Raw genomic sequence first — 13,299 nt, forward strand, 5'->3', positions numbered from 1 at the left:
AAATCGGGTCAGACAGAGGTGATAATGAGAGACATAAACAGCTTTTTCCCTAATAAGGCGGGCAGCAGCTGCGAGCTTAATAGACTTGGCAAAAGGGGCAACTGTCAGGTCTCATTCTCAGGGACAGCTCTGAGAATCTGACACCTCCATCTCTCTGCTTCTGTAGATCTTCTCTGATTCAAAAATAGCCAATAATTGCCTGAGCATCCAAGGTGACAAATGTGTCACTGCAAAGAGATATATAGATAGATAGGTGTAGGAGGGAAGATAGAGAGAGGGACAAAAGAGGATTAGAAACGAGAACAGAGGGGCGGATTTAAGAATAAAAATGAAAAAAAAGGAGGGAACAGAGAGGGGTGAAGACAAGCAGATTTAAGAAGCAGACATGCGGATCACTTTGAAAATATTTAAGGGGACATACTGGTAACAGCTAGGTAGGTGTTTGTCTGGATCTCTCCTGCAAGATTGCGGGCAAAGCACTGAAACATCCCTGTGTCATCTGGCAGGAGACCGTTGATCTGTAGACTGCCTCCTACCAACACCCTATACCTGGGGATCTTCACCGGGCTGATGGGCACCGCATCTTTATACCACACTATGTCTGGCTGCGGTGTGCCTGCAGAGGGAGGAGAGGATTTATTTATTTTCCCTTGTTACTGTGCCCCTCTGGTTAATTCTTTTTTTTTTTTCCATGTTGTCTCGCTCTTTCACACATGAGGCTGCTCAGAGAAAAACAAACACCACTAACCTCTTGCCTGACAGGGGATATCCACCACCTTCTCCATTTCTGCACTGATGTGACTCGGTGGCTCTTTTACAAACAGAGGATATTCTGTTTTGAAGAAGGAAAAAAGCATAAACCATTGCCCCATTAGAGCCTTTTAAAAACAACCCAAAAATCATCAGTGCTTTTTATCTTGACCCTTCTGTGGGGAATGAGCATTTGCACCACTCTAGATAACAACGTCAGTGCAATTACTGAAATATAAAATGGCAACACATTTTCTCTGAAAATTCCCTCTACGTGAGGGTTAGCATGCAAAGGCAATATTTGGGTAATTTACGCTCAGCTGGCTGCTCTGTGCAACGTTTAAATTAAAGCTGCGAGTGATTTACCGAGAACGTGCAGGTAGGCCCCGGCAGTGACTGAGGGGACGCTGCTGCTGCGGAGCGACGCCTCACACTCGTAGTAGCCACTATCACTGACTGCGGGCAAACTGATGACCAGTCTACGGCCAAAATCGCGGATCCCCGTATTGACCACTACCCCGTCTTTCCTCCAAGTAATACTCATTTTGACAAGGGGTCTGGAAGAGAAAAAAAATGAAAAGAAGAAAGAGAGAGCAAGAGAGAGGGAGTGGGGTTTTTAATACAGATTTATATTCTGTTTCAAGGTTACAGAGCATTGAGGGAGCAATGGGATACATCTGTCATTCTGATTAAGGCTTTGAATTGGAGATAATAGTCAGAATTCAGGACTGGGATCGTGCGAGATAGGGAGAACAGAGTGAAGCCTTGAATCAAAGGGAAGAATGGAGGAGAGGTACAAAATGAGAGCTGTGCAAAACACTTTTCTGTCATGTTCAAACAAAAGATTTCAAGATTCATTTAAATCACAAAATATCAATGTGGAGTGAAGGTGGAGATGTTTTGATAATGTGTGTGCAAGTCTGCCTGTGTGTATTTGCATGTCTTTTCCTCTGTATCGACGTGTCTCTGTGATCATTTACCTTGCATTGGCAACACACTCCACGATAGCTTCATTTCTCCCCACCGTTACACTGGTGTTCTTTGGGGGGACGATGATGGAGGGGGCAATGGGGTCCGCGGGTCCTCCCACATCTATCACGCACACACAGAGGTGCAAAAAAGTGAAATAAATCCCTGAGATTAAGCTGGTGCGTCTGCCTGATACAGCCAACTGAGCATGACTAGATCCTTACATGGAGACTGACAATCTGTCACTATCACCAGCAGGTAGCCAGCATGCATCACCCAACTATTAAAACACCCCTGTCTTTACTTTAGATCCCTTTTCTAGTGCACACAGCATTTTCCTGAGCATGGTGTTAGCCCAGGTGTTAGAAGCCATTATGTAACATAATTGAGACAAACACAAAAGGCGATTAAATGCAGCACCATCACTCACAGGTTTCACGGAGCCTCCAGCCAACCATCGATTCCCTGCCCTCAATCAGTGATCTCTCTCTGAATCTGATCTCATTTTCCCCCACATCCCCGGAGTACGGGTATGGGCCTGTGAACTTGTATGTGTTTGACTGATTGCACATTTACAGTGTGTTGCATGTGCTTGTGTGTTTGTGGGGGCCATTTGATTCCATTTTCAGGGCTTCCTCAGGTTAATCATGCCCCTAATCAAGTATTTTGTGATTATTATTGTTATTCTGTGCCACCTCATTGGAAGTCTCACCCCTTCATCTAAACAGTGTTGTAACAAAGCTTCCTCTACAAACAGCAGCCAAATGTAGGAGCAGACCCTCTGTGGGTTATTGCTGCTCTTTGGTTTGGCTCCCCATTTGATTGCTGCATTCAAGTCTCCAGCTCATTAGGTCAATACAGCAAATAAGTTGCTGAAAAAATATTTGTAATTTTTTTTGGGGGGTATATATTCTTCTTTATGTAAATCAAATGTAAATCATGGCCTTCAGTACAAACATCCAGAGTAAGCTATGTTTTCATAAATCACGGAATGTAAAATGCCAACTATTGAAAAGTGGTGATTTTTGCTGACCTACAAAGATTATTGACTAGTAGTTGGGCAGTTTCCAACACAGAGCATGGAAGAGAAGACAAACAAAATAACATTTACATACTGCTGACATTTTGCTGGCACATTTTCAGAGTGCATTCTCAAAATTAAAACATTTGAATTAAACCCAAAGCACCTAAACACAAACTGAAATTTGGTTTGATGATAATCCCTTATGGCAGCATCGAGTGTATAAAGTAAGTGAACCTAACATTTATTGTTATGATGTTTAGTAGACAAAAAACTGAAATTGGGAAGAGAAAAATCTGGTCAGAGACAAAGATCAATATGAAAATCTGCACTTATTTGTATCACCCTAAATAGAAGCAGACAATTTATCCATGGATTGACAAGTAAATAGATTACTTTTGTGACACTGCAGCTGACTGAAAGGTCAATAATTCTCCAATAAATCATCCCATTATTGAGGTACATCTTGAGGGTATTTTTGACATCACCATTGATCAGAAGAGTGAACACCAATCAATCTATGTAGAACAGCTTTCTGTCATGTCATCATAAGATTAAGAAAGTTGAAAATGAAGAAATGAAACATTGCAATGATTTGCCTTAGTCCAGGGGATTTATGAGGATGAATCGAAATCACTTGGGTCAGAAGTTATTGGCTAAAATGGAAGATTACAGAATTTGGCTGATCTATGTAATTTCTGATCCTAATTAAAGAGTGAGATTTTGCAGAGAGTTTGATGGGCGTAGGTTTTAGTGGAAGAGTAATCGTGGAGCGAGGAGAAGAAGAAAAAGCAATAACTGATGGAAAGAGAAAAACTCAAATACCACTTACATTAATCTTCTACAAAGAAAACTTCTGACAAAATCACCACTTGGTTGCAGTATATGCCTATATATAATTCATGGATGATTTATTGATTAGAGCTTTTGATACAGTCATGTTGAAGCTAGAATAAAAATATTGCTGATCTTGTGTGGCCTTATTTTAAGACCCATATAAGACTGTGTGAATAGTTTGTAGCCTCGCTTCATTGAAGATGGTTTCCAGTTGTTGCACCCTAATGGGCGTAGACCTCAGGGTAATTTTGAAACTAGTGGAGAAGCCTTTAATCAATCTTCAATCACCACCATATACAGTATGTTGTGTGCCAAAACTCAACCACTGCTAGCATTGTTAGAACTACTTTAATGTGATTGGTCCCTTCCTTTAGAGTATCTGAGCAAACTTGAATTCAAAGAGGGTTACATAGAGTGTCTACTACACTTAAGTATCTATTTAAAGTTTATCAAATGTTTTACAGATCTTGTGAATGTACAAACTGATTAGGTTTGTTATATTGAGTTAAATGCTGTAATTGGTGTCAGAAAAGGTGCTCCCCATTTGCCAATAACAAAACAAAAAGTGGGAATCCCTTTGATTTATCACAGAGAACACATCATTTTCCAAATGACATGATTTGTTCTTTGGCAGACAATAATGAATGTATTGCAGTTCATAAACTTCCAGTGTTGAGAGTACCTCAAGTGTGTCATCGTCTAATTAAATGGAAAGTAAACAAGGTGGTGACCTGCATTGCAAATTCTTGCTACTAATGTCACCGTATTGTCTACATCTGTGTCCAAAAGCGGTTGTCAACCCAAGTCAAACGCAGTGAATTTTCCAATCCAAAAGAAATTTACAAAACATGGAGCATTTGCAAATATCTATTTGCTTTTACTATTACACTCAGCCCTGTCTCATTTGTATGCTCCCTTAGAAACAAGATGCTGCCTCGGCTACATATTTTTTTAAAAACTTTTTTCTACGGAATTGCTAAAATGAACAAATACAGCTGTAGAAACCTTACTGACTTTCAGATACAAAATGCAATTGTGTGATCTGCAAGGTCAGATTCAGTGATATTCAGTGATATCTGGCCTCCACAGATTGCTGTGTCATGCGTGCTGAGCACTGAATTGCAAACACTGCATTGAAGATGTGAGGGGCAGATGCTTGAGCCGGCAGGTAGTCTTTATTAAAACTGTGCAGTTCCACATGTAAAAGGTTGTAGGATGTGTGGGATCAAATATTCTTATAAATATTGTCTTTAGAACCAGAAAGCCAAAACACACAGTTAGTGCCTTCTTTAATTGTCTGGTTGAGGTAAGCAGTGATGAACTTAAGATTTGTTTAGATGAAAGTAAGTAAGAGTAGGTGGAAAAATTTGTGTGACTTTGTTTAGATGAAAGAAGGTGACAGTATGTGGAAGGATAGGGACGCATCAGGTTCAGCTGAACTCTAATGATATGACTTGTAGCCATGCTTGCACAGCCCAATGCCAAACTTTATTTGAAGTTGTGAACATGTTCGTTTTATAAGTGAGTCCGACCTTCTAATCTGATGAGCGTGTTTGTGCGGGTGTGTGCATGTTTAATCATTCCCGTTTTCTCAGTGTCATTTTCATAAATCTGTTTTTTGTGTGCAGCAATTAAACTGAAGGTCCACTTTATGGGGCAGTACATCCAGCCAGGTGCTGCCGGAGCTGCTGGAGCTCTAAAACCTAAAACACACCCTATGACCGTAATTCACGACTCAAGCCAGAGGTTAGAGGAGGACTGAGGAACAAGAGGAAAACGACTGTGGTGCAGGTAATGGGTAAGATTATGTCTGCCGGACAGAGAGAAGACGACTCAGTGACATCATGAAAGGGCCTGCCAATAGAGGGCGCTATCTCTGTTTCTATTGTCTTTCTTTGAGTCACCTGTTGGGCATCTGTTGTGTTGAATGAAAGTGTTCACCTGATAGTACAACTGCAACAATCTGTTAATACAATCACCCAATGACACAAACAATCTGCTGATGTTTTTCATTGTATGGATGAGGAAGTCTGCTGCTTAAATGGGTGTGTATGCATGTACTCCTGTGTGGGTATGTGTGTGTTTTCACGAGCACTTACTCTCAACTGTGAGAGTGACTGGCTGACTGGTTTTGTTCTCCCCATTCTTGTCATTGACCGCCTGGGCATAGTAACGTCCTGCATCAGGGGCCACTGTGGACAGGATGACCAGCGTGTTGTCCAGCGTGATGGCACTGCACACAAACACACACTCATTAGTTTAGCATATTTGAAGCACACCAAATTAATGTGCATTAATTCCTGTAAAACTTACTTAACCTCAGTCTTACCCAGAGAAAGATGCAAACAGCTTCAGGTAGTGTTGAATGCAGCTAAACTGAATTAGGTTTACCAATTTGGTATCTAATTAAATAGACATCCCCCGTCAACTGGTGTGCATTCCAAAAATTGTACCCAAACACACACCAAACCATGCACCCATACACACACTAACAAGCACATAGGCATCCTCAAATCATTAAACCAGTGAGTAGTTGTTTCTCACAGTCAATAAATCCGGAGTGTATAACTGACACACATATACATAAATTATGTCTAAAAAGAAGCACACAAAGACAATGTTTTATGAGCACTTCCATCTACCATGTATCGCAGTGTCTTAAAGGAATAGTGCCCAATTTCTCTTTTCTATCTGATACTTTTTGAGCAGCTGTTGAGTACAAAATAAACTGTCTTTTTAATTGCTGTATAAACTGGGTGGTTTCTGCACAAATATACAGCAGGTCATTCTGAGTTTTGTTCAAGGAAGCATTTGCTCAGTTTGCCATTTGTCCTAAGATAAACAAATTGGCCCTATGACAGCTCGGTGCAAAAGATAAACTTCGATGTTTGCATATTTGAAATGCATTAGTAATATGCAAGTCATTGTCAGAGTTCATCTTTAAAGCTTAGCAATAAACACAGCTATATGTCTTAAAACACCTGGGCTGGCTTTTGTTAAAAAATGTTCGATACTGGTACCAATACTTTGACTTCAATACTGGATCCTGAAAGATATTTTTTTGCGAACACAATTGCATGAAATCCATTTAAACAAAGAGAAAATGAAAAACATGACAATACAACAGCAGTTTTCATGCATGTTAGAGGGGAAGCGTCCAACCCAGTTTTTGTTTTGTAGCTGCAATTTACCGACGGCCCCTAAACACACCATATATAGGCTAAGTTTAATAGATGCTAGCTAACCAGTTGCACACAGAGAAGCCTCCAGTTACTATAGTGCATGTAACTCTGACAGATATGTTGCAAAAAATAATGTAATAATTGTAAAATAAGGTGTTCTAGCATAAGATTTATATATTTATATCTGCATGAGCAGGCTACCCAGGTAAAACCATGGAGCCTACGTATGGTAAGCACTGTGGCTGCCTGACGCTGTTGAGATTTCCTCCGGCATAAACATAGCAAACATTTTGCATTGTAAAATAAAAATGTGTTAGTGTGGATGTAGTCCAGGCATTTCAATTTGGTACCAAATGAGAAGGCATTTTTAAATAATAGATGGTATCTAAGTAATTCGAACCATTTCAGACTCACTATCATAGACTCTAGTGTATTGTTATTATGTTAACTTGGCTTATCTGTGGAGTGTCATTTGCGTTTAAAATGGATTTTTGATTTGTCTCATTAATTGCGTTTAGAGTTATTGTGACAAGCTGCACAGAGAAAAACAAAATAAATGAACACATGTCAAAACTGAACCGTTCAATGTAGTAGAAATTGTCTGGCAAAATTTAAAGCTATCCTTTTACAATCCTTTCTGTGACCGCGGTGGCCCCGCAGCCTCTGGAGTGACTGAATGTTGGTTAAGCTGACGGTCTAAGACGTTTGTGATGGGCCCATTAAATGAGAGCTGACGCTAAGCGCACGGCCAGATTAGGCGCTTCGTATCTGCCAGCATCTGGCTGATGCTGGTAGGATAAATAGACACACTACTGGACAATTAGAGGACCGTGGTTCTTATGGAGTCAACAGACACTTACCCAAATGCACAAACACCAATATACACACACCTGTGAATATCAATGTGGCCTGACACAAAGCGAGCAAACAAGCGGTAAATGCAGAGTGTCCTGTCAGCACCTCTTATTGTCACAGAACAAAGTTTCACTTCTTTGCTTTTGATAAAATTCGGCTGCATATTAACCAGCTCTGGAACTGGTTGAACATTCATGGAAAGGGCTGAGATTTTTCTTACCATATCCCTTAGTACTATGTTTTTGTTGAGTCCTGCAGGCAGAGGATACATGCCCCAATATATTTTTCAAGCAGGAACATACAACTCGGGGTAAAAGTCTTCATGCCAGCTCTGACATGGTAGAGCTGCTGAATAACATATGAGGAGGTGGTTTCAGAGGAGTGGACTGCCTACCTCTATTTGTCTCGATGTCAAAATTAATCTCAGGTGATTGCCTTCACAATGTCTCTCCAGGAAAATTGCATATCTGAACAAGCATGAATCCAACAAACACACACAAACTCACACTTGGAGCACAGCACATGCAGACATACAGTCACCGTGAACTCCCAATGAACGTATATGTGGCCTCACATTGATTCCTACCATGCACATATGCACACACACACACACACACACACACACACCCTCCCAGTCATAATTCCAACCAGAGGTAAGCGCTGTCAGTCAAACATATCATCAATTGAGGCCTTTTGTCCAATTTTGTCTAATTGGTTCCCCTGCTGCCTGCTCTAACTCTACCCTTCAATCATTCCGTCTGCAAATTCAATAGGGACGATATAATAACCCGCTTTATCACCGAGAGTTGATTCAATGATGAACACAAGGCATGCGCCAACATTCGTTCATCAACTATTCTGCTCAACTTCACTCATGGTGTGTGGGGGGATTGGAAAAAAAAAATCTGTGAGCAGTATTGAACTTGTTAGATTCCTCTGAAGTGAAAAAATATTCTGCTTCAGCAGCTCAGCATTCACCAACAACTCATAGATGAGAATACTTGCTCAGACAAGCACGGAAGCACACGAGTCACACGCTTTTTTCGCTCAAACCAATGAAACCAGTCTGGGGTGAGTCGAGACTTACATCCGGCTGCTGGAGGGAATCTTACGCCCATCTCTGAACCAGGTGATCTGGGGTCTGGGGAAGCTGTGTATCCGTGGTGCATGGATGAGAGCACCCTCGCCCTGGGATACGGTTTGAGACCTCTCCCCCTCAACAAAACCACCCATATCTAGCAAACATAAAAAGGGAGTGAAAGAGGGAGAAAAAAAAAAAAAGAAGAAAAAAATGGACACTAGAATGTTAGAAATACGTGCCAACAAACAGGATGAAAATAAAGAATTGTCATTCTTGTCGCTAATGTTATGTACCTTTTTCAAAAGCTAAGCTCATTTAATCAGAGTGACTCATCCGCATACTGTGCATGACAAGCCTTTCACAAAAACAGTTTCCTGCCCTTAATCTGCCAGAACTCCGGATGCACTGGAAAGAAATCTGCACTTACAGGCAACCTGCACCTCAGTGCTGCACTGCATTATAGCGCCCACTCGGTTTCTCACAATGCAGCGGTAGTGGCCGGCGTGCAATCGGACCAGCGAGGGGATCAGGTACCTAATGGGCACACACAAGTACAATTAGTCATCATCAGCATGACAGACAGTGACATTTGTCATCTTGGCGCTTTTATCACCCCCACTCAAGATGCTAAATTAATTGAGATGTTTCACTGGGCTCCTGAAACACATCTGAAATGGCATTTCACTTAGCTTAAGAAATAAATGTTCTAAATACGGTATATAACGGAGCACCCCTGATGTGTGATTTTGTGCTAATGTAATGTTGGACAGTGGAGAGTAAATTAAAAAGACTAATTTTAACACCGAGATTGCAGAGGACGCACACAAATCCCCACCGTTATCCTGTATCTTCAGTCATTTAAATAAAAACATACAAGCAGCAATCACATGTTCTTGACAGCCACAGTTCTGTCTCTCCCCAGACGTGCATTCATGTTAAATGGCGTGTGTTAAATGCTAGCTAGATAACCCAAGATCTTAGTCTTCTTTAATTGGTTTTCAATAGCCATTTAGGACTGTGGCGTCCACCCCAGCTGTGTTCCCCCTGCACTGCAATTTCGGGGGTAGGGAGGTGGGGAGGAGTGGTCTGATTAAATGGATTCCAGTCCTCCTCTTTGATCAGGGCTGGCGAAGAATAACAAGCAGAGGGCTGGCCTGCATGGCAGACTCAGAGACTAAGCCACGTGAGAGCGCAGCCAGCCAATGCTGAGGAAAGACAGTGGGGGGGGGGGGGGAGAAGAAGGAGAAGGAGAAGGAGAAGAAGAAGAAGAAGAAGAAGAAGAAGAAGAAGAAAATAAAGAAAAAGAAGAAGAACAGGAGGAAAAAGAAGAAGAAGCCGATGAGGGGGAGAGTGATAGAAAGAGGGGGGGTGTTCAGTGATAGCAATCAGACAATGCCACCTGAGAGTATCTGTTCATGTCTATGAGTCTAGTCAGACTGTGAGTCGAGTGCAGAAAACAGAGCTACAATTGGATAGAAAGTGACTTTCTCTGTGGACTGCAACTGTGACCTGTGAACGTGCATGCAGGCAGCCTGGGACTGAAACATGCTGTACATAAATGGGCACACTAATGCATACACGCATCTGCACACAGAGGCCTTGTTAGCACTGAGGCTGAGGGTTTGTCTAGCCACACTCTGTGCTGGTAGAATACTTAAGTGTGCTGTTTGGATGCTTAAATATGTAACATAGTAGGTCCAGAGGAACCGGCCGTCAGTCGGTAAAACAGCATCTTATTCCTCACAGAGCAAAGTAGCCCACCCACACTGTACAAGTTGATGGAAAATACGTATTGTGTGATTGTATTGCAGGAAATGATAGTTTCAACAAACAGCAAGAGAGGAGAGAAAATAAGAGTTGTCTACTCACGCCATCTCTGAATGTTGAATACAGTGTGAGATACAAATCGGAATAAATTTGACAATACCCTGAACACAAGATGTGTTTCAAGGGAGATATGGAGCCAAATCAGCCCTGAATATATCCATATAAATGAGTCTGGAATATGAATAAAAATGAGCAATTGTGCTATTAGTTACAATTAAATGCTGCTAAAATGTCCTCATGTAGTAAGATAATTATAGTGGATGAATAAAAAAATGATAATAGAATCAGCTCTGGCAGGCAAGGTTGCCTCCCTTACCTGTACTCCAAGGAGAAACGTGTGAGCTCTGAGCCGTTGTAGATCCATTTGAATTCCAGGGGCCAGCTGCCCTCAGCCATGCAGGTCAGGACCAGGCGGTTTCCCTCCAGGTGGACCTGGGTCTGAGGAGGTTCCATCTTAAAATAAGGTGGGACATCGTCTACAGGAAACGGAGAGAAAGAGAAAAAAGAGGAAAAACTGAGAGTGATATTAGGAGACCAAGGAAAAAGATGGCTACACATATAAACATAAAGAAAGTGAAGCACGGCTGGAGGATAGCAGGTAAAAATGGCAGTGATTCAGTAACCCCTGCGAGGAGACTCGCAACACAATTTCAGCGATTCACAGGAAATGAGGACTCAGAACACGCCATTTCCATTTTTCTTCTGCGCTGATTGGGAACTTGAAGGTCAACAGAAATGCTTGCCAAAAAGCGCATGGAATAAGTTGTTACCGCAAAAGCAGCTTACTCTTTATTTCAAATTGAAATGTGCTGGCAAAGAGGTAGAAGAGCAATTTGTGCAGCAGAAGAACTGTAAATGAGCACTACCATACCTCTACATCAGTAAAACAGGGTAGAGAGAGATGCAGGGTGGGAGGGGGAGATGGAGAGAAGAGGGAAGCGGTAATAGACAGAAAGCAGATAGAGAAAAATACTGCAAGAAAACTCCCCAGAAAACACGCAAGCAAGTTTGAGGAAGAGAGAGTGAGAAACTAGAAAGCCATGGTGGGTGGGGGGAGGGGGGGTGGTAGGGGCAGCTTTAGAAAACACAAAGTTTCCCAGTGTTAAACCCCCTTCTCTGACAGGATGAGTTATGCTCTGTGCCTCCCTTCATTTATCTTTATAGTTCCCTAATGCAGCCAGATTATACAGGCCCCATGCGCAACACTGCACACAGCCAGTGCAGCCACAAAAAGCCTTTAAGGTGATACGCAAGGTCCAGGGCTGAGCTTGGAGACAAAGTGCTTTCATTTGAGCTGATGAAAAAGGCATGATCAGACCTATTGATCTGTCTGCCTCACCAGCCACGGGCGACACTGAGCCGATTGTGCCAGTGTTTGTGGCGGGCTAATTAAAGTCTGTATTAATAGTTGCAGTAAGCCGCCAAAGGCCCAGAGCATGCAATGGTTCCACGTCTACCACACTGGCTGACTCACTCTCACAGCTGATTACTGGAGCCTCCCTCGCTCTCCACAGCTATACGCAAGTTCACACCAAAGATTTATGGCAGTACGTGCCGAGGATGGTTTGGCGGAACAGGGTGAATGTGAGGGCAGCGTCGCTGAGCAGCGAAGGGGATACAGAAAATTGAACCTGATTGAAACTGTAAATAAAAGAATGACTGTGCACCCTTTGTGTTTCACAAAGTCAGTCATGTGTGCAGTATACATACATAACTGAAAGCACGCACGCACGCACGCACACACACACACACACACACACACACACACACACACACACACACACACACACACACACACACACACACACACACACACACACACACACACACACACACACACACACACACACAGCTGCAGCGTACCCTCCTTTCTATCACACCACTCATAAAATGATGGCAAACAACCATCACTTCTCTTTATGTTTCCACATAGCCCGTGCTTACATTTATTTTCTTGTTGTTTGGTGATAACAATACTCCACTACCTGGCTAATCTGTTCTTTCTACCACCCTTGCATCAATGCTTCTCAAAAACAAACAATGTCAAACCCAACAGGCACTTGAAAGTGATCCTTGCTTGAGCCCAAATGGAGGAACCATCCCTATTTTCCTCAGGCACTGCTGCTGTAGTGGTGGCTCTGCTGTAATTTCACCCACTGGTAAATGCATACATACTTGACACACACACAAACACACACACACACACACACACACACACACACACACACACACACACACACACACACACACACACACACACACACACACACACTCTCTAATGGCAGAACAAACACACAGAGGCTACACCCAACCACTTCCAGCTGGCTCAGGGGCTCGGTGGTTTGGTGGCACTTAGCAGTGCCGCTCCATCAACAAGCCACCATTAGAGACCTGCACATGCAAAACCCAGACTCACACATCGATTGTCTGAGGCAAGGAATATGCATAATACCAGCTGATGGGAAATTGTGGAACGGGGAATTGAGTGGCATGTAATCACCACTGTGGTTACCTGTGTTGGTGCCATTCATGTATCCACACTCTGCCTCAAATAACCCCATTCAACTGAGCCTTAATTATGAATCTCTGAACATTGGTTATCTGAGGTTCCCTTGTGACAAGTTTCACATTTAGAGCAAGGTGTATATTTTCAGGAACAAAGCCAGCTAAGAAGAAAGAAAAGTAAATGTTTAACATCACGTAAGAGGGAAGAATCAAAATCCTGTTCTGTGCTGTGGAACCCTGGAAAAGATTGCTCTCCATGTAACAACCACATG

At 42.3% G+C, this 13,299-nt stretch overlaps 1 protein-coding gene across 2 annotated transcripts in view; it reads right to left on the minus strand.

Moving 5' to 3' along the window:
* Positions 1 to 13,299, minus strand: part of sdk2a (sidekick cell adhesion molecule 2a) — a 79,545-nt gene that overhangs the window by 25,747 nt on the left and 40,499 nt on the right. For both annotated transcript variants that reach the window (XM_069148995.1, XM_069148994.1), the window contains exons 2-9: positions 10,839 to 10,998; positions 9,123 to 9,229; positions 8,702 to 8,849; positions 5,677 to 5,810; positions 1,731 to 1,842; positions 1,117 to 1,307; positions 749 to 832; positions 422 to 616 (exon numbers count right to left, since the gene is read on the minus strand). In XM_069148995.1, coding sequence (XP_069005096.1) covers positions 422 to 616; positions 749 to 832; positions 1,117 to 1,307; positions 1,731 to 1,842; positions 5,677 to 5,810; positions 8,702 to 8,849; positions 9,123 to 9,229; positions 10,839 to 10,998 — 1,131 coding nt within the window. The remainder of the gene's footprint in view (positions 1 to 421; positions 617 to 748; positions 833 to 1,116; positions 1,308 to 1,730; positions 1,843 to 5,676; positions 5,811 to 8,701; positions 8,850 to 9,122; positions 9,230 to 10,838; positions 10,999 to 13,299) is intronic.

Source organism: Embiotoca jacksoni, unplaced genomic scaffold (assembly GCF_022577435.1).
Source record: "Embiotoca jacksoni isolate LCO1_2020_lvr unplaced genomic scaffold, fEmbJac1.0.p SCAF_15, whole genome shotgun sequence".
Taxonomy (NCBI): domain Eukaryota; kingdom Metazoa; phylum Chordata; class Actinopteri; family Embiotocidae; genus Embiotoca; species Embiotoca jacksoni.